We start from the raw sequence: 21051 nt of genomic DNA, 5'->3' as shown, positions 1-21051 counted from the left end.
AATTTCACTTTTTCGTGTGTATTTTGTCCATAATCAATGCTTTGTCACTTTAATTGAGCGTAAGCAGCGCAGCAAAAATAGACTCGGCGCCGAAACGATCGCGGCACTGCCGCTCCTGCTCTGCTCCTGCTACGCGCTGCCGCGCCGCTCCTGCGTGCTGTGTGAACGCTCTCATCCGTTAACATGGGCGCCGAAAAAAATACGCGCTGCTTACGCCCTGCTTACGCTTGCAGTGTGACGCCGGTTTCACACTGCAAGCGTAAGCAGGGCGTACGCAGCGCGCAAGCAGGACAGAAGCAGAGCAGAAGCAGCGCGTATCCATTATGCATTCACACCGGCAGCGTTTGCAGCGCGCACCTGAACCGCGGATTTTGTACAGATTTCTCAATAATGGGTAATAAGTTAGCTTTGTTTTATTTCTATTTAAAATACATTACAGAGGGAAAACGTGTCAAGAAGCTTATTTTTTTAATAAATTACGAAATATAAGTTTGTTTTCAATTTTCTTTTATGCTTTGTTGGCGTGTAGTGAGAGTTGTTGACAGAAGGAAGGCAATCGCGCTATATATGTTGTTAAGAAGACTACGAAAAAGGATGAGACGCAGACTTTGGGTACACTATGCAGTTTACACACAATGTAAGATGAAGGAAGAATAGCCTACCTTCCTCCTCAACTTGAAACATTTAATTGTATACGTATCTCATATTTCTTATATATGTGTGATTATTGTGTGAAAAGTATCCATTTTTAAATAAATGTTTTATTTCATCAGTGTTGTTTCTTTACTGATTGTAATACTTCAAAAACTGTACTGATTGGATTTGCATGGCTGAGGCCAACACAATGCTTTATCCTGAACATTACATTGTAGTATTGACAGTGCTTTTGAGGTTGTCATTAACCTTGCACAGTAATTGCTTTTACATATTTTATATATGTGTAGTAGAATAATTTAAATGCTAATAATTTGATATATGAATTATGATATAAATTACCTATTTCATTACAAAAAAAACATTACTAAGAAAATCATTTGTAGTTTTTATCTATCTTATAAACAGAAAATTTACATACATTACCCATCAAAAATAGAAAATCCAAAAAATGTCTGTAATAAGTAACCTTATTCTTATTAGACACGTTTTTTAATGATCAATTTATCGAGAATTAAGTCTGAAATAGACATAGTAGTCTACAGCGTAGATGTATGTAGCATGTGTGACCTTATTCTGTCTATTGTATTTAGTTAATTAGCTATTAATTTGTTCGTACGTGGGCATGCTAAAAATTGAAAACAAAAAAGAAAGAAAGGTTAGTTACTTTCTGCACCGAGTGCTGATGCAACTTCCTCCCATGCTTTTTCCTTCGCCTGCAAGTCTTTATATAGTAAATTATGAGGATCATAAATAACTGTCTGCTTCTCAACCTCCACGATTAGACGAGTGTCGTCCATGATTGTCTTCTTTGCATTTGCACTAGTACCGTCATCATGATGTCAACATGACACCTGTTCTTACGGCAACTTACTATATAGTTAAAACACATATAGGCTAACATCATTAATACAATTAACCAGTGACTTAAGCTGAAATAACAGTATAAATTTAAACAAATTTTAGTGATTAGAGCAAAAACTTTATTTAGTTTTTTGTAATATAGACCTATAGTATTATTATTATTTTTTTTTTTTACTGAAGTTTATACTCTATTTACAACGTAGTAGATGTCATTAATTTACATTCTGGGGAACAATTTCACTTTTTCGTGTGTATTTTGTCCATAATCAATGCTTTGTCACTTTAATTGAGCGTAAGCAGCACAGCAAAAATAGACTCGGCGCCGAAACGATCGCGGCACTGCCGCTCCTGCTACGCGCTGCCGCGCCGCTCCTGCGTGCTGTGTGAACACTCTCATCCGTTAACATGGGCGCCGAAAAAAATACGCGCTGCTTACGCCCTGCTTACGCTTGCAGTGTGAAACCGGCGTGAAACCGGCGTAAAGGCCCTTTCACACAGGACGCGGCATGCGCTGCGCTATGAAACCCATTCATTTCAATGGCTTGCGCTGCGCGAGGGCGGTTAGTTGCTGCGCCGACCAAAGCGCACGCGCAGCGGAGCGCACCAGCGGCGAGCTTGCGCGCGCGCCGCGGTCAAAGTTCAAAATAGTTCAACTTTTGCCGCTGCGCTCTGTGACGTTTCCCCGCGCGGCCAATAGAAACGGGGCATCCAAACAAGCGCCGAACTCAAAATGGATGAACAGCTGATTCTCTGTGTGTCTGAATTTCCAGAGCTATACCATACAAGTTTGCGGTCGAATAGGGACCTCAGCGGTGCATTCAAGGGCACTCGTAAAACTGATGTTCGTTGTGTGACTGCCAGAGTTGTATGCAGGGCGGGGCGAGCGCGGAGAGGGGAAATCTATATCGTCTATATCGTTGCTTTTTTCGATAGTAATATCTTGAAAGTTCATATCTCGATATAGATACGATAACGATATATCGTTCAGCCCTAGTCCAGACCCTAATCCACTTTGACGCTTGCTTGACAGGGCAGGCAAAACTCTGAAAACACCCATGGCACAGCAGATTCCTCATTTTGATTAGACACTCAGCCCAGTTTGTGGCTCCTCTCTTCACAGATTTTTGTAAGAGAACCCCTCAGTGGGTACAGGCTAATAAACCACACATGGCACTTGCTTGGCCATTTTTAGTTGATAAACAGGAAAGTGGGTTCAAGCGCCAGCAGAACGCAGTGTAATGAAATAGTCTTTAAGAGAATCAGTCTATCAGCGGAAGTTTAAAATCAGCTCGTAAGTGTATTTACTTGTCTCAGGCATTTGCCGTTGCTAGGAAACGCTTATTTTTGTTTACTGTGTTGAGAGGTGCTGAAATCGCGTTTGGTCTCATACTGTATCGCGTATCTTGTCAGTGTGTGCACTTGCTTGGCCATTTTTAGTTGATAAACAGGAAAGTGGGTCCAGCTGAATTGAAATGGTGATTTGTTGGATTGGTATAAAAAAAAAAAAAAAAAAAGTTTATTATACCGCGCGGCAGCGGTCGCAGCAGTCGTCGTGTGAAGCCCTCTTAGTGTGAAGACCGAAGAGTGTAAAGACCATCAACTCTACCGTGCGACTCCACCGGGCAGGGACACGGGATAGAAGTATCGCTTTTTATTTTAGTTTTATTCTTTTATATGTTTATTATTGAAATGTTGTTATATGCATGTCAATTTTATTTAATTTCTTTATTTTCTTAAATATGTGGGTATTTAATATTTATAGAGTTGTAACTTTTAGTTTTAGTTACTATTTCTTATTTGTAAGTCGCTTTGGACAAAAGCGTCTGCTAAATGACAAAAGTAAAAAAGTAAAGTAAGAATGCAAAACACTAGCCGGCATGCAAGATGTAAGCTGTAACTGTAAGCAATACAACAAAGATTGATTGAGACCCATATTGAGGGCATTGCAGTGGTCTAGTCTGGAGGAAATGAATGCATGGATAATCTCCAAATCCTCACATGAGAGCATAGGTTTCAATGTCTGTTTGCCTTAACTGGAAAAACATGCTCTCCGCCACTGCACTTATCTGTTTTTCAAAATTCAAATCTGTGTCAATAGTTACACCTAAATTGTTAGCAAAAGGGTGAATACTGGAAGACAAAATCTAGATTACTAGAAATATCGGAGACAGCACCAGAAGTCCCAAAAACAACAACCTCAGTTTTGCTTTCATTTAATTAGAGAAAGTTTCTTGCTGTCCAGCATTTAATCTGTAAACATTTGAGGAGCTCATAGTAAGAGTTCTCAGAACTAAGGTGAATGTAAATCGGAGTATCTTCAGCATAGCAATGATATGAAATATATTTCCTCATGATAGAACCCAAGGGAAGCATATTCAAACAGAATAAAATAGGACCCAAAAGGGTCCCCTGAGGTACACCATGTGTGAGTGGTGCGAAAGGAGAGGACGGATTTCCAATCATCCCCTTTACTGATCTATCAGAGAGAGATGAAGAGAATCTAATGCCATGCCCCTGATGCCAACTTCATCCCCTAAAAGATTAAGCAGAGTAGCGTGATCAACTGAATCAAATGCAGAACTAAGATTAGGTAAAATTAAAAGTTCAGAGCAAGGATTTTAGGATATTAAAAAAAAAAAAAGTTATGAAGAGATCTCAAATTTACCATTGCCAACAAGGCAACAAGAGTATGATATTCCACAAATCCATTTGACAGATCCGAATCCAGTCCCGTCTCAGACACAGATAGTAGATGAGACATGACAGAGGCAGCATAATCTGCTACATTTCAGTGAAATGTATTTATTTTTTTAAATGTAAACAAACATGCATGTAAACACAATGGGTGATATATTGCATCACTAAAACTTATCGCACAGTATATGGATGTGACCGCGATAAGTCGGTATAGTGATTAACACAACAGGCCTAGCTCTGCCAGACCTAATCTGTATTTGACACCACAGGAAAATAAATGAAGAGCCATCTCGAAGAGCACAGATGCTGCAGAGAGAGCCTTGAAATAGCTATCAAGAGGGCATTTTTCCTCAACAATTGCTGCTTGGGTGAAGGGTCTAATCAGTTTTAGCTAAGCTGGAAGAGGGTGTCTGATGTTTAAAATGCACCAAAAGCCATAGGAAACATCACTGCTTGGCATCAAAAGGTGTTTCATTATAATTGCTTATTGGGCATCTCTAGTTTGAAATAAATTAAATGTAACATCCCACATGAAAAATTAATAAAACTTTGAACCGTTACCTTGCCAAAAGCTGAAGTTATCAGACTCTGCATGGCAGGCAGACAGAGGTGGGTGATGACTGACCTAGAAAGAGGGGAAGAAAATTTGTGTTAAAACGCAATTACGTCAATTACAGTTCTTCATATTGTATGACCTATATATTAAGTACTCATACCTGCTCTGCGATATAACGGAATCCACGGTCCTCCCGCACATTCTCATATGTTTCCCCAAGAACAGGGTTAAAGGGTTTGTAACGATTACGCCAGCTGGCCCAGGCATAGCCTGAAATAGAGAACACAGCCACATAAACCTGAAAGAGAGAGGGGAAAAAGGCAAATTACAAATAATACCTCAGGCTAATGCTGCACATGCAGCCAAGTCCACTTATTTAAGGTTATCTTCATAAACTAAAACAAAGACAAAAGTTCAAAACCAAAAAAATAAGTTAAATAAATAAATGAACAAAAACAATAAAAAAAAAAAAAATTAGAATTTATACAAGTCAGGTGGACGGAGTGTTAAAGTGAAACCTGTCATTGTTCTTTTACACACATGCAACCAGAGGTGGGTAGAGTACCTAAAAACTGTACTAAAGTAGAAGTACTTGAAATATTTACTCAAGTAAAAGTAAGTCTGAATAGTTGGAGTAAAAATTGAAGAAAAAAAAAAAAACCTACAAGTAGTTAGTTACCTTGGATCATATACTTAATGTAGTCTATTTTTATTTAGATATACAGATATTTAGATAAAATGTATATACACACAGTACATACATAAATATATAAAACAGCATATGCTGGTAAGGTATGTTTTGAAGCATGGGATGCTGTTTGAGCTGATTTAAGATGGTCCTTAGCTGGTCATGTGCTGGTCTTAAACTGCTCCGACCAGCTTAAGACCAGCACATTACCAGCTAAAGACCATCTTAAACCAGCATCCCAGATTCAAAACATACATAACCAGCATATGCTGTTTTTTCAACAACAATGGTTTGTGAAACAATGATTTCTGAAAGATCATATGACTGCAAACTGGAGTAACAGCTGATAAAAATTCTGATTTGCATCACTGAATTAAATTATATTTTAAAGTATATTATGTATTATAAATGTATTTATGTATATAACCTCTGACACAGAGAAGAGTGAAAACTCCTCACATGACTGCTACAGAACATCTCAACATAACGAAACAAATGCATATGACGGATCCTCTTCCGTCTGTTCTGCAAAATGTAAACAAATGTAGCTTATTTCTGCAAGCGTAATATTGTGAAACTATCAGTATTATGTCTAGGCAAAGGCATTCCTCCTGGAACTAACGCGGGTTTTGCAGGTGTTGATTTCATACCCTGTATAATTTATTCATTAAATAAGCTGTCACATTGTATTTAATGTGTAAGGTACATGTACAACAAACTGGTAATGTCATGGTATTGTGTACTGTAATCGAATCTATACCTGTGGAACCGACAGCACATGCGGTGTTCATCTAATAAAGATCTTCATAGCTAGCAAACAATAGCTTTTGCAGATTTGCTTTCAACTGACTGTAGATCCAAAGCCACATCTTCAACGCTCTTGATGTTCTTAAAGTGCAAATTGCAGATTAAACATTTTTTTCAAATGAATATATAACCTTGTATGAAAATACCACATGAACCGTTAATGCAGGATTTGAAAATGTTTTACAAGACACGAGGGCACAAATATAGACAAAAAAAAAAAGCGAGGCTTTCCTTGACAGTTCTCAAAAAACAATTTTTCTCAACATCGCGTCATATTACGTCACATAAGGGAGTCGTGTGCCGCACTCTGCTTTGAGCGCGCGCGAGTCAGTGTGTTTTCGGTAGTTATTTTTTTTCAATTTATCATTGTCATGGTAAATTATTGTGTTTGTGGAGGTTGCACAAACTCCAGCCTGTCAGGACATCGAGTCCACAGGTTTCCTAACAAGAAATAGGACGGTATCTTCCGGGCCTCGGTGCGTTAGTGCAGCTGAAGAAACTGGACTTCACTAATACATCTGCTTCAAACACCGCGGTGGTGTGTAACTTAACAGATGTGATGGAGGCCAAGTGGAAAAGCATGGTCAGCAGTGAATGTGATCTAAATTGTGTTTCCTTCTCCCAAGCATATGCCGTCTGAGAGAGGAATACTGCAGGTCACCACAGGCTCCAGGAGAACACAGCACTGTCACGTCCACTACACCTGCTCCTCTCTCCAGATCCCTCCAGCCATGTCCACTACACCTGCTCCTCTCTCCAGATCCCTCCAGTCATGTCCACTACACCTGCTCCTCTCTCCAGATCCCTCCAGTCATGTCCACTACACCTGCTCCTCTCACCAGATCCCTCCAGTCGTGTCCACTACACCTGCTCCTCTCTCCAGATCCCTCCAGTCGTGTCCACTACACCTGCTCCTCTCTCCAGATCCCTCCAGTCGTGTCCACTACACCTGCTCCTCTCTCCAGATCCCTCCAGTCGTGTCCACTACACCTGCTCCTCTCTCCAGATCCCTCCAGTCATGTCCACTACACCTGCTCCTCTCTCCAGATCCCTCCAGTCATGTCCACTACACCTGCTCCTCTCACCAGATCCCTCCAGTCATGTCCACTACACCTGCTCCTCTCACCAGATCCCTCCAGTCATGTCCACTACACCTGCTCCTCTCTCCAGATCCCTCCAGTCATGTCCACTACACCTGCTCCTCTCTCCAGATCCCTCCAGTCATGTCCACTACACCTGCTCCTCTCTCCAGATCCCTCCAGTCAGAGGATCAACATGATGAGGCTGTTGGTGTATATCTAGCACAGCCTTCACCATTTAACACACTTTAACAACACATTAGTGTGATACCCAGACTGAAAGATTGTTAAATGTTTTTAAATGGGTCAGATGGTATTTCTTTTGGTAGTATATGTTTGGCATATATACATATACATATACACATACACATACATATATATTTATTAACAGTTGAGATGTGTTTTGAGTTGGGTATGAAATAATATTTATAATTTAGTGCTGTATAAATAAAACTGAATTGATTTAACCATAAATGCAGATCTGCTTGATTGTGATTTATTTTTTATTAATTGTCAACAAAATGGGGCCATTCAAAACCTTTATAAAGTCCTCCTTCCTCTGTAAACTATCTTCTAATGGCTGACAACACATGCACCATAGGCCCAGCGGACAACCTGTCTGTATGCTGTCATTATTGATTGTGTTTACCTAGAAGTAACACTTTTTGATGCCACTGGTATGTCATGACCTAAATAGAGTTAACTTGTAATTGAGAATCAAAATTATTCAGACTGTTTTAATATTAAAATCTTTAATGTATTTATACATGTATACAAGTATTTATCTTAGAGTAATAAATGATTTCTGCCCTAAAACATGTGTCTGCTGGCCTGGAGAGGTCTATACTTTCCTCGCATCTCCCACACAAGCACCTATGAATCAAAAACGTGTTTATCTCTCTCTGCTGCGTTGATAAGAAACCACTATCACGTAACGTTAGTGTGGGATATTAACGAGTGTGACACGCCTGGTCAACGCTTATTAGTTTCTATTACTGGTAGTATCAATACTAGCATTGCTATTGCCTGATTACATTAGCTGACGTGTGTATATCTGTAAGCTAACACTGATCTCTCACCAAACACCTGCCCTGTTCTCCTCACATCAACTCAATTTGTCTTCTCTGACCGTTGTTCTGTCTAATCCTGGCCTGTCCTGCTCTCTTGGCTGCATAGCAGGCTCATCATTTTATCTGTGGTCCGTCATATGAGTGTAAATACACATTTAACATTTCCTCAGCGGCCAAACTGTCATTGGATCCATTGTTTTCCTGTGGTTTAAATGGACCGCTCTCCCTTTTGATGCGTCACTTCCGGTTTTGGCGCGTTTCAGATGCGTAAATAAAATTCTCACAAAAACGACTCCAGAAGCCTTAATAGCGCATTTTAAAGTATATTTTACATAAGTATACCTACAGTATTTTTCTATACATCTGGAGTCTCTAACCTGCAATATGCCCTTTAAACTTTGTTACAGCTGAGTGAGAACCGCTTCAGACGACTCCGCGCGTGCGGCAGGAAACTGAACAAATCATTCAAACTGATTCGCGAACCGATTCACTGGTGTAATCAAGCCTTCGAACAGAATTGACTCCAAAGAATGAATCGTTCGCGAACGGGCATTGCCCAGAGAACAGTAAACGGCGCGTTTGGAATAAATTGAAGGATTTTTAACTTGTATTACATTAAGATAAAGTAACGAGAGGAGCGTCGCCCATAGTAACGAAGTAAAAGTACAGATTCACAAAAAATGTACTTGAGTAATTAGTAAAAGTACCTATTTTAAAATATAGTCTAAAAGTATTCGTTACCCCAAAATATTACTCAAGTAAATGTAAATTAGTAAATGTAACTTACTACCCACCTCTGCATGCAACTTATGATGCATAGCAGCTATACTTTACAGGTGCTTTGCAGGCCAGTCACAGCGATATATTGCCTCAGAAATAATCATGATGAATAATATTATGGTCTTTTTAAATCATTTTATGCCACTGACTATCCATTTCAGCAGTAGCTATCAGCATCAGTCAATGCAGTTTAATTGTTATGCCAGTAGGTGGTGGCAAGGGTCTGTTTTTACGAGTAAGCCATCATTAAAACAACATTAATGCATGACATTACATCAGGGTTTCCCAAACTGAGGTTCATGAAGGAACTGCAGGGGGGTTGAGAGTTAAGAATTAAATCTATGAAAAATTACACAAATTGTTAACCTCAACATGACATAGCAGGGGTAGGCAAGTTCGGTCATAGAGAGCCGCTGTCCTGCAGAGTTTAGCTCCAACCCTAATCAAACACACCTGAACAAGCTAATCAATATCTTCAGGATTACTAATGCAACGGAGTTATTTTTTTTTAAATCAGGGTTGGAGCTAAACTCTGCAGGATAGTGGCTCTCTATGACCTACCAGTGTCATTGTCATTAACCGACAGCAATAATTTAATCAACATATTGGCACATCTGAATTACTGAATCTAAATCTGAATTACTGCCTTAATCTCAGAGGTTTTAAAAACAAATTTTACATTCAGCTGACAAAAATTGGAAATCCCCTGCAATACATGAACTAACATTAATAAACATGAAACTCCAATGGCATTATACTGACCATGTTTTCCAGGTTTAAAATTTTATCCAGACTTTAATATTTATAAGTCTTTTTAATATCCAGTGGCCATTATTTTGACATTACAAATGCCATCCACGAGCAGTATCAGATCAGATAAGTTGTATTATAACACTTATAAGATACATTTGGCAATGCAACATCTCCACTATTTATACACTTTTTACCTTAGCTTAAATTTCCAAAATTTCTGGAGATAGTTTACTTATTTTACCAGTATTTTAGCTTTGCAATGGGAAGCATTTATAAACCGGTCAATGTAAACTTCCACCACTGTAAGTGGGTAACTGTGTATAAAACTAGTATTACAGATAACACCGCTGTTTACATTCACTTAAGACATAACCGACAGAGAAAGAACCCGGATGCATGTCAGTATTAGGTCCGTGCATTTTGTTTTAAGAGACAGCATTTTTTTTAATTGTTTTTTTGTGGTAATTAAACAATATAATATTTTGTATATGTAACTTGCATAGTTTTATTGTACATTGTTGAATTTTTTTTTATTAAATTTTTTTACAAATTTACCATCAATAAAGACGCTGCATATCTATATTCTTTGCCTGCGTCCATTGCGTCAGACAAGTTTTTTTACTGACATGCAACCAACTCAGAAACTTGGGGCTTAAAGAAAATTGAGTTTCCCACTTGTAATAATGACTTTGTGGTACCATTCAAGTGCATTCAACTCGTAAATACGATCTATCCGATATGACTTAAATGCACCATAAGCACTATTGTGTTACGCTACAATTAATTAGTCAAAGGATTACAAAGGATCTTAAACATTGTTTGAATCTTTAAAAAAATAATTCCACAGCTGTTTTATCACCAAATCTATTTATACAAATGAAATGACCTATAATGATAATTTGAAGCTTCTAAAATATGCAGATGGTGTGGCGCTGGTAGGATGTGTGAAGGATTTCCAATCATTAAATACTTCATCCAATTTGTGATTTAAAATTAACAAAATTGAGGCGAGTTATATGCGGCTTAATGGCTTAATATTAGTAAAACTAAAGGAATGCGTTTTAAATGTTTAGGTACAGAGACTGACTCCCAATTTTCATTTAAAAACACTGTCTGAATGTTTGAGGAAACTGAGGAGTTTTAACATTGAAAAGGGCATTCTGGTAGTTGTATATAAATCTCTTATTGAATCGGTTCTTAATATTGTATCCGGTTTTAATTTAATTTCTGTTAAAAGCAAAAACAGACTCTTAAAGATTATAAACGCTTCGAGTAAAATAATAGGTGAAAGTCACACTGATCTCTATACTGTGACATTAAAAAAGGAAAGCCTCTGTTATTGTGGGAGACTCTTATAACCTTCTTATTATAAGTATTATAACCTGCATTTGTATCTCCTTATCCCTGGGAAACAACTGATCCACTGCAGAGATTTAGATTTTTGTTAACTAAGATAACTGTGTATTAACCCTCTGGGGTTGACAAACGCGTATACGCATTTTGGGGGTAGATTTTCCTGATAAGGCAGAAATGAGCTTGAATTACTCTGCCATTTTTGATCGTTCAGATAAGAGCAATACACCATTCGAATCTGTAAGAGGTCTACTTTTATTTGTATACACTCATAACAAACACAATCATGTACATAAATGCTGCTAACATATTATTGTAGCCCATTTTGTGCGGTTTACAGAGTTATTAGACTTTAGCCATTTATATTTTTATAAGCAACTGAAAAAAGCACAAATGTCAGGGCATGTCGAAAGTTCTCCAGGCCCCCAAAACACCCTCAGACCCCAGAGGGTTAAAGCATGAATTGCACATAAATATTGAATTAAAGAATGATTGGGTGACCAGGTTGGACATTTTGATCTACACAGATATAGAAATCACAGTATCGTCATAAAAGTGACTTGTTGATTTAATCAAAATATTTTTAAGGGTTTTTTTTTTGGGTGGAAAATGTCATTCCCCATTGCTATATTATTTAGAACCCATTTTGTGAAAATCAAAGAAAGATTATGAATCTATAATTCTAAATTTTTAACGCCATATGTCAATGCTGATTAAGAGGATTACTAAATTGTAGTTGAATCAAAGGCAGTTTAGTTTCCTGCATTTCGCAAATAAATGATTTGCTAATTTTCTTCAGTGAAGGACTTGCTTTGTTTGTTTTGCGTTAAGATATGTTTAATAGTGATGTGATCAGAACTGAAACGAACCAATAATTAAATTCCAGGAGAACCCAAAAATAAATATGGGAGGACCATAAAAGTCAGGGATCCTGGTGCCAGCAAATCTGAAGCGAACTAACAAACTCCTCACAGCTTTAAAACAGAGGATGCTAGTATGAGATGGCCCAAACGTCGCCAACTTAAGGCAGTTAGCCTGAGACAAACGGTCAAAAAGACAACAGATTGGGTCGCATTCACGAAGCATGAGTACACACAAATTTGTGCGTGAAACCTGCATATGAACATTTTTTACGAAAAAATCAGGGTTCAAACTTTCATCCTAAAATGTATTCTTAAAAAAAGAAAAAAAAAAAAAAAAAAAGAAAACTCACCTTAGGATAATAGTTATACAGTAAGAAAAAAACTTATTTTAACCCCTGCTGATTTTGTACGTTTGCCCACTGACAAAGAAATGATCAGTCTATAATTTGGCAATGCAACATCTTTAGGTTTATTTGAACAGTGAGACACAGAATAACAAAAATCCGAAAAAAGAAAAAAAAAAAAAATTATAAATTGATTTGCATTTTAATGAGTCAAATAAAGTATTTGATTCCCTATCATTCAGCAAGATTTCTGGCTCCCAAGTGTCTTTTATACAGGTAAGGAGCAGAGATTAGGAGCGCACTCTTAAAGGGAGTGCTCCTAATCTCAGTTTGTTACCTGTATAAAACACCTGTCCACAGAATCGATTAATCAGATTCCAAACTCTCCACCATGGCCAAGACCAAAGAGCTGTCCAAGGATGTCAGGGACAAGATTGTAGACCTACACAAGGCTGGAATGGGCTGCAAGACCATCGCCAAGCAGCTTGGTGAGGTGACAACAGTTGGTGTGATTATCCGCAAATGGAAGAAACAAAATAACTGTCAGTCTTCCTCGGACTGGGCTCCATGCAAGATCTCACCTCGTGTAGTTTCAATGATCATGAGAACAGTGAGGAATCAGTCCAGAACTACACGGGAAGATCTTAATGATCTCAAGACAGCTGGGACCATAGTCACTGAGAAAACAATTGGTAACACTCTACACCGTGAAGGATTGAAATCCTGCAGCGCCCGCAAGGTCCCCCTACTCAAGAAAGCACATGTATAGCCCGTCTGAAATTTGCCAATGATTCAGAGAACTGGGTGAAAGTGTTGTGGTCAGATGAGACCAAAATCCAGCTCTTTGGCATCAACAGGAATGCTGCCTATGATCCCAAGAACACCATACCTTCCGTCGAACATGGAGGTGGAAACATTATGCTTTTTTGGGGGTGTTTTTCAGCTAAGTGGACAGGACAACTGCACCACATCAAAAGGAACAATGGATGGGGCCATGCACCGTCAGGGCAAGGGCATTGAATCCAGCCAGGGCATTGAAAATGAGTCATGGATGGGTATTCCTGCATGACAATGACCCAAAACACATGGCAGGGCAACAAAGGAGTGACTCAAGAAGCAGCACATTATGGTCCTGGAGTGGCCTAGCCAGTCTCCAGACCTTAATCCCGTAGAAAATCTGTGGAGGGAGCTGAAGGTTTGAGTTGCCAAACGTCAGCCTCGAAACCTTAATGACTTGAGATGTGTGGAAACCTGGTGGCCAACTACAAGAAATATCTGACCTCTATGATTGCCAACAAGGGTTTTCCCACCAAGTACCAAGTCATGTTTTGCCAAGGGGTCAAATACATATTTGACTCATTAAAATGCAAATCAATTTATAACTTTTTTGAAATGCGTTTTTCTGGATTTTTTGTTATTCTGTCTCTCACTGTTCAAATAAACCTGCCATTAAAATTATAGACTGATCATATCTTTGTCAGTGGGCAAACATACAAAATCAGCAGGGGATCAAATTATTTTTTCCCCACTGTATAATGTATATTTTATCTTAAAATGATTATCACATACAGTGAAAGAAAAGCTGCTTTACATTATAGCTTGCGCTGCGAGGTTTCTCTGAATAACAACGTTTGTACAGCTGGCTAATGAAAGCTCTGTAAACTGCGTCTATATAAAAAGTTTTTTTTTTATTGCATATGAATTGATTTTAAGGACTGCACACTTTGTCTTGATCAAAGGTCCGGCGAGAGCGCATCTGCAAACAGCGCACACATGGGGTTGCATGGAGTATCTTTGACGAGAGTGATGAAAGGCTGTGAAGGAAAGCGTGTGCGGAAAGCCCTTATATGGAGATGGTCTGGGCGTGTTTTATGCAAATGACTAACCTTGTGCATGCGGCTGCTCATTTAGAATACTCCAAATTGACAAATTAGGATAAGGTTAAGAACAAATTCATGTGCATATGAACGTTTCTGTGAGAAGTTTGAATGTGCATATGAACACGAATAAGCTACTCTATTCGTGAATGAGAGCCATTGCGACTCTGAACTCAAGTTTCTCCCACCCAGGACAGAGAGCTAAACCAGACTCCATCTTGAAATGTTTTGGCCTCTTCCTCACAGGAGTGAATTCCTCACCACTCTCAGAAAGGCAGAGAGACTGTCTGCATAAAAATTAGCATAAGATCATTCTATTGCATAATTCTGTCACGTCTGTAACCAACACGTATCGAATGCAGAACAACCTCCTGGACAGCAACCAATCTGGCATCAGAAGTGGATATTCGACCGAAACTGCTAGACTTGCAAGACCGGCTTCCAAGTCTTCATAACTTATCTTGCTAGATCTGTCCACTGCTTTTGATACAGTCAACCACCAGATCTTACGGTCAACCCTATTGGAAAGGGCATCTCAGGAACCACACTCCAGTGGTTTGAATCTTACCTCTCAGATAGGTCCTTCAAGGTATCTTGGAGATGTGAGGTATCCAAGTCGCAACATCTAGCTACTGGGGTGCATCAGGGCTCAGTTCTTGGACCACTTCTCTTCTCTGTCTACATGGCATCACTAGGCTCTATCATTAAGAAACATGGCTTTTCATATCACTGCTATACCAATGACACTCAACTCTCAACTCTATTAATACAATTGTGAATAGTGTTTCCCATACATTCATTTATTTGTGGCGCCCGCCACAATATCAAAACTGACCGCCACAAATAGATTTTTCAAAAGGCTTTGACATCGTTAAATAAACATGAGCACTGCACGTTTCCAAAATCGAAACCCCATGCGGGTGTTTTTATAGCACTGAAGGAATTCGACTGTCTAAAGTCTCAATCTACTTATGATCTCTCATAATTAGCATCAAAGTTTGATTTCAACCATTTATTTCACTATGACTTCAATCTTTGACATGGTCATAGTCAGTAATAAAGATATCAAAATTATATTTTCACAGAATGTTCTTTACCTTATGAAGGATGATTATTTAGAAAACCGTAAATAAAAAATAAATAAATAAATAAATAAAATAAAGACTTTAGCTGGGATTTCACAGACATGGTCACAAATAGAGTGCAAGTCTGTGGGAAACACTGATAACTATTAAATAGACTGGACTACCGCTGACCAAGTTTTGGTGAGAATAACAAATCCCCTTGGTTGTTTAAAAAAAAAAAAAAAAAAAAAAAAAAAAAAAACACACAATCCAAAAATGGCAGACTTTTTGGGCTTAGATAATGACGAAATGAAGTAAACCATTAGGCAGAAAATTTCTTTTTTAAGATACATGCTCTGATTGGGGGATTTAAACCCTGACATCTGGGAACCACAACCATGAAAGCTAGTGGAGGCTTGTGACCATAGCATTCACATAGAATCAAATGGATGGGAATATGCATACGCAAATTATATTTAAACGTGGTTACGCACAAACTACAGGTGCACTTGTCAAAGGGCTTTTATAAATCTGAAAAAATGCAAAATCAGCCCTTTGTTGGTACACACAATTAGGATAAAATGTATGCAAAGTTTTATGCACAATGCTCCGGACTCTTACCATTCTTTCAAAAGGGTCATCTATGCGGTTGGCAATATCCAGGAGTTCAGAATATTCCAGCTCTTCACTGACACGCTGTAATAAACCAAGCGGTTCATTGAGAGCCACTGGCATGGAGACCCGTGACAAATCCTTCCCGATGTTGTTGTACAGGATGTTGAGGATACCAATATGGCTGTTATCAGTGCTGTGTGCAGGAAGCACTGTGCGTTGCCCACTGGCCTGAGCATTAGAAGCCAAATCATTTGTGCTGGATACACTGGCTCTGTACTTCATATTTGCAGTTTCTGAAAAAAAAAAAAAAGAAATACCACACCAATAAATGAGTGAATATGTACAAAACTGAAAACACCTATAAATGACACTTGAAGGTAGGGTAGAAACTAGGCATTTTAGCCAATTGTAGACGTACTGTGGCCTTCCTCGGGTTCAGAGTTGCTTGTGGTGACATCACTCAATCCAGATTCGTCGGATGTTTCATTTTCAGATAAATTCTCACAAACCCCCTCACTGGCATCAAAATACTCTGCTGTAGAGTCTGCTAATGAAGGTGTACGATATAGCTTACGGTCCTGAGAGGGGGTGTCCTGCATATTGACAACAACAGATTTTAAATAAATAAATAAAAAACATTGAATTTAGAAGTTCAGACGTAGGGAAGCACACCTGATCCTGGCGCACAGTGCTGTAGGACTCATCTGACGAATCAGATGACAGTGACACAGAGTGAACTCTGGTTAAATGGGACTGCAGCTCAAGCTAAACACAAGTTAAGTCAGTAACTAACACAAATTTAAGCATGTAAGGCAAGAGACAGCATACATGACAGACAGTACATACAGTGTATAATTTAAATGAATCAGGACATAAAATGGTTTAACACACACACACCTCTTACTGCATAAACAAGTGATTTTAAAACAAAAGGGCTAGCATTCTTTCAATTACTACAAGATATTCAGCTTATCCCCTAGTCTGCAGTAACAAAAACAGTTTATAGTTGATACTAGTAGTAGCAGCAGCTCACAGTGTAGTCAGAAGTGTACTAGTACACTAGCACCATCTCAAACTGGGAGGAAAGATTTACCTCTGAGAGGGTTGTGCACAATGTGGCCAACTGATATGAGGTTGACTGCCGAAGGTCAGGTCCAGCCCAAGCCTGTCTGACACGCTCACGCTCTAGAGCCAGGGATTCATGGATGGATTTTAAAGATGAATGTACTATAAAAGACAAAAGAATGAAAGAAAATACAAATTTAAAATCAAAGTATCTTGCGTTATGGAGCAAAAAAAATAACCTCATAGCACCATCAAGTTGTAAGCTTTTAGGTAGTTAATTGCAAATGGTATCTTTCTAAAACCACTAGAGATGTCAATTTACACATTCCCAATGAATATTAACGGTTGGCAAGATACGTCTACTGCAGTAGCATGTCACCAACATTTCGGTTGGTCACTCGAATTCACAAATTTTGTGAGGTCTTCCAACGGACTCTCGATGGCACGTCTCTGTGTCTCTCCTCCTCAGGAAGAATATTTTATGAAAACATGCCCCTTCAAAGCATTCAGCAGCCTCGTAGAGTGGTCTCCTTGTTTGTGCCAAGATTCACTTCCACAAACATGATCAGACTTTGATAGACCTCCGTTCTTTAAATAAAAAAGGCCAAGCACTGACACCTGCTATTCATGCCATTGACTGAAAACACCTCTGAACAGATGGACTCTAATTTCACCTACTAATTAACTGCTAATCCTATAGATTCACATACGTTTGCCACTCACAGATATTTAATATTACATTTTTTCTGAATAAATAAATGGCAAGGTATATATTTCTCATTTGTTTGATTGGGTTCTCTTTTGATCGGGTTATCTTAGCTTGCTCTTTTTGTTAGTGCTCAATATCACATTAGTGGGGTCGCTTCCACCCACGGAGTTGAAAAACAGTGGAAAAGGTAGCCCAATTCTGCAGGAAAATTGTGGACTTGGCAACACTTACGCAGTCATACAGAAGTAAACAGAGGACATAGAGTAAGCGATTATGCTTTAATTTATAGTGTGATCTGCTGCAGAGGCCAGCAAAATTATGCACAGGAAATATGAAAAATAAAGACAAGGATGTGACAAGAGTTGTTTTGCTTGTATAGAGTTGTCATTGTAATACTTTTGAGCTCTGACCCAGTCTGTGGTTCTGACATTACTGTACTTTCACTGACTACCTTGCGCAACAGTCTTTAACTAAAAAAATAAAAAATAAAAAATTTAAAATTTTTTTTAAAAAAAGTTAATTATTTTGCCTGTGTTAATTCCAATATTTTTATTAGAATTTTAGTATTTGCTCTACATTTTCTGTAACCATCGTGTGTACCTTGTGAGATTAATTACACTGAGGACCTTAAGGACAAAAATATCCCCATTGAAACTGCAATTTTTAATCCCAGGGCCGTTTAACTATAAAACAGTGCTGTCAAATTTCAAATAAAAGTTTGTGTTTACATAATACAGTATGTGTAACTGTGTATATTTATTATGTATATATAAATACATAGTATTTTGAAAATATTTACATGCATATACATTTATATAATACATAAATATATTTAATATATAAACATAGCATTTTTCTTAAATATATACACATGCATGTGTTTGTATTTATATACACACACATAATAAATATACACAGTAAACACACGTGACCCTGGACCACAAAACCAGTCTTGAGTCGCTAGGTAGCAAATAAGCAATAGCCAAAAATACATTGTATGGTTCAAAATTACTGATTTTTCTTTTATGCCAACAATCATTAGGACATCAAGTAAATATCATGCTCCATGAAGATATATGTAATACATGTAAATTTCCTGCCATAAAATATAATCAAAACTTAACTTTTGATTAGTAATATGCATTGCTAAGAACTTCATTTGAACAACTTTAAAAGGTGATTTTCTCAATATTTAGATTTTTTTGCACCTTCAGATTCCAGATTTTCAAACAGTTGTATCGCAGCCAAATATTGTCCTAACTAGGGCTGGGTATCGTTCAAAAATGTTCGATATCGATACCTTGAGTTCGATACCGGTTCCTGAACGATACTTTTTTCGATACCAATTTTATGAAAACAGTTTTAACAAGATTACATTATCTCAAAAAACTTTGGTTTTATTCTTTTCAGCTTGTTGACATGTACACAGACTCAAGGACTCATCTCTCGAGCCACTGCACAAAGGAACAAAATATAGACAACACAATAAATCAGTACAAATAATTTTAATAAAGCTCAAATAGTTTTCAGTTTACACTAGTGCGTGCTCGTTTTAAAACACATAGCTCAGACAGAATCATCATTTCTATTCATTTATTCTAGGTTGTTAAAGACTTCAAGAAATTTAAAATCTTAAGTGTTTTATTTTCTTTCACAATATGTTTTATTGTTATTAAATTCTGTGTTGTAGTAGGTCTAATTATTTGAATGCATAAAAACTAAGTTTATTCAAATTTATTCTTAAAACCGCCTTATGAAATGATTTCTTTTTCCTCAGAAATTCTGTGTTCTGTATCTGGTTTTCAAATGAAGGCATAAAAAACATTAATTTCATTTTTCTTTTAAATTATTGAAAATAAAACTTTATTTATTTTGGCAAACAAAATGTTACTATTAAAATTAAAACATGGAAGAAATGTTGTGTGAATTACTTAAACAAATAAGAGTTTTAATAATTGTAATAGTAGCAGTATGTACACTCTGCTGAACAATATTAATATATTTCTACTGCAGTGTCTTCCAAGTTAAACCGAACTTTTATTTTGACGGGTTTCCGGGAATACCTTTACAGTTCTGTGTGAATATGACGCAAGTTTTACTCAAATCAAACGGTAAAATGCTCACGAAGTGACTCTCAGAGCAGTTCTGGAGCTGTTGTTCATGTGTTTATGTCCTCATTTAGTGAGACGGCAGACGCTGAAATAATCACGCGAGCTTCAGTCTGTGTCAAGCAGTGGCGTAACTTTGCTTTGAAAAGTGGTGGGGACACCGCACAAAACGTTTTGCAATTTGTTTATTTAATAACCGAATTTACTTGGGGACTGAGTTCAGAGTTGGAAATGCACTTAATTTCCACACATGCATCACATTCACAAATATGTCTATAAACATCCAAATAAGCAAAACGTAACATTCACAATGTGGAACAACTTGCTAAAAGGACAACTTGCTAGTAAAAGTAGGTGTGATCAATGCACGCGTTGAACGAAGAATCAACATTACGTCAAGAGTCAAGACAAGCCCACAAAATGTTTCCTCATCCAATCAAATAATTTAACCAATCCTGAACTACGCAAAACCTTGTGTAAAACATGAATGAGAGTTCATTTGTGTTTGAAATAGTTAAACTACCTTTATTAATTAAATAATTAAATAAATTAAATTGTTTTGACGAATCTTTTTTTATGACGTTTTTATAAAAGCTATATTTTTTCCTCCCCCACCCCACATGTAAAGGCTAGTTAACGGTAAATGTAGCTACCTATAGCATAAATGTTAAAACATCAACAAAATGTCCAAAAGAAAGTGTGGAAGTGATATAAGAAGCTTTTTAGTGAAGCAGCCACGCACAGTAAAGGCCATTGCACACTGAGTCCGAATTTTTCGTCCGAAATTTTCGCCCGTTGAAAAATAAATACGACCTCACGTTGTCAATCACGTTTGCACACTGCCTCCGAAATTGTCGTCCGTCAAAAAAAAAATCGGATCGGGTTCGATTTTTTGCGTTTTTCGCATCCGTATAAAGCATTTTGAGATGCTTTGAGAAGGTGTTTTGACCATTCAGAGCCACCGTACAAGCGAAAGCCAAAATCCAAAATGTTGTCAAACAAATTAATACACTTCGTCTTGCAGCACAGAGCACTTTATGACAAACAAATTGCGGAATACAAAGATACAGAATATAAAGAACTGCTGTTGCCTATTTTATTATGC

At 37.8% G+C, this 21051-nt stretch overlaps 1 protein-coding gene across 1 annotated transcript in view; it reads right to left on the bottom strand.

The window, feature by feature from the left end:
* The window catches only part of LOC306847240 (oxysterol-binding protein-related protein 7-like), a 63390-nt gene that overhangs the window by 25921 nt on the left and 16418 nt on the right, over nucleotides 1–21051 (bottom strand). Inside the window, exons 11-16 of the mRNA XM_079381078.1 lie at nucleotides 17158–17291; nucleotides 16737–16829; nucleotides 16483–16657; nucleotides 16071–16357; nucleotides 4932–5069; nucleotides 4777–4840 (exon numbers count right to left, since the gene is read on the bottom strand). Coding sequence (XP_079237204.1) covers nucleotides 4777–4840; nucleotides 4932–5069; nucleotides 16071–16357; nucleotides 16483–16657; nucleotides 16737–16829; nucleotides 17158–17291 — 891 coding nt within the window. The remainder of the gene's footprint in view (nucleotides 1–4776; nucleotides 4841–4931; nucleotides 5070–16070; nucleotides 16358–16482; nucleotides 16658–16736; nucleotides 16830–17157; nucleotides 17292–21051) is intronic.

This window comes from Barbus barbus (assembly GCF_936440315.1).
Source record: "Barbus barbus genome assembly, chromosome: 27".
NCBI lineage: Eukaryota > Metazoa > Chordata > Actinopteri > Cypriniformes > Cyprinidae > Barbus > Barbus barbus.
Note: the sequence above shows the minus strand (reverse complement) of the source record. Positions and strands in the feature narration are given on the sequence as shown.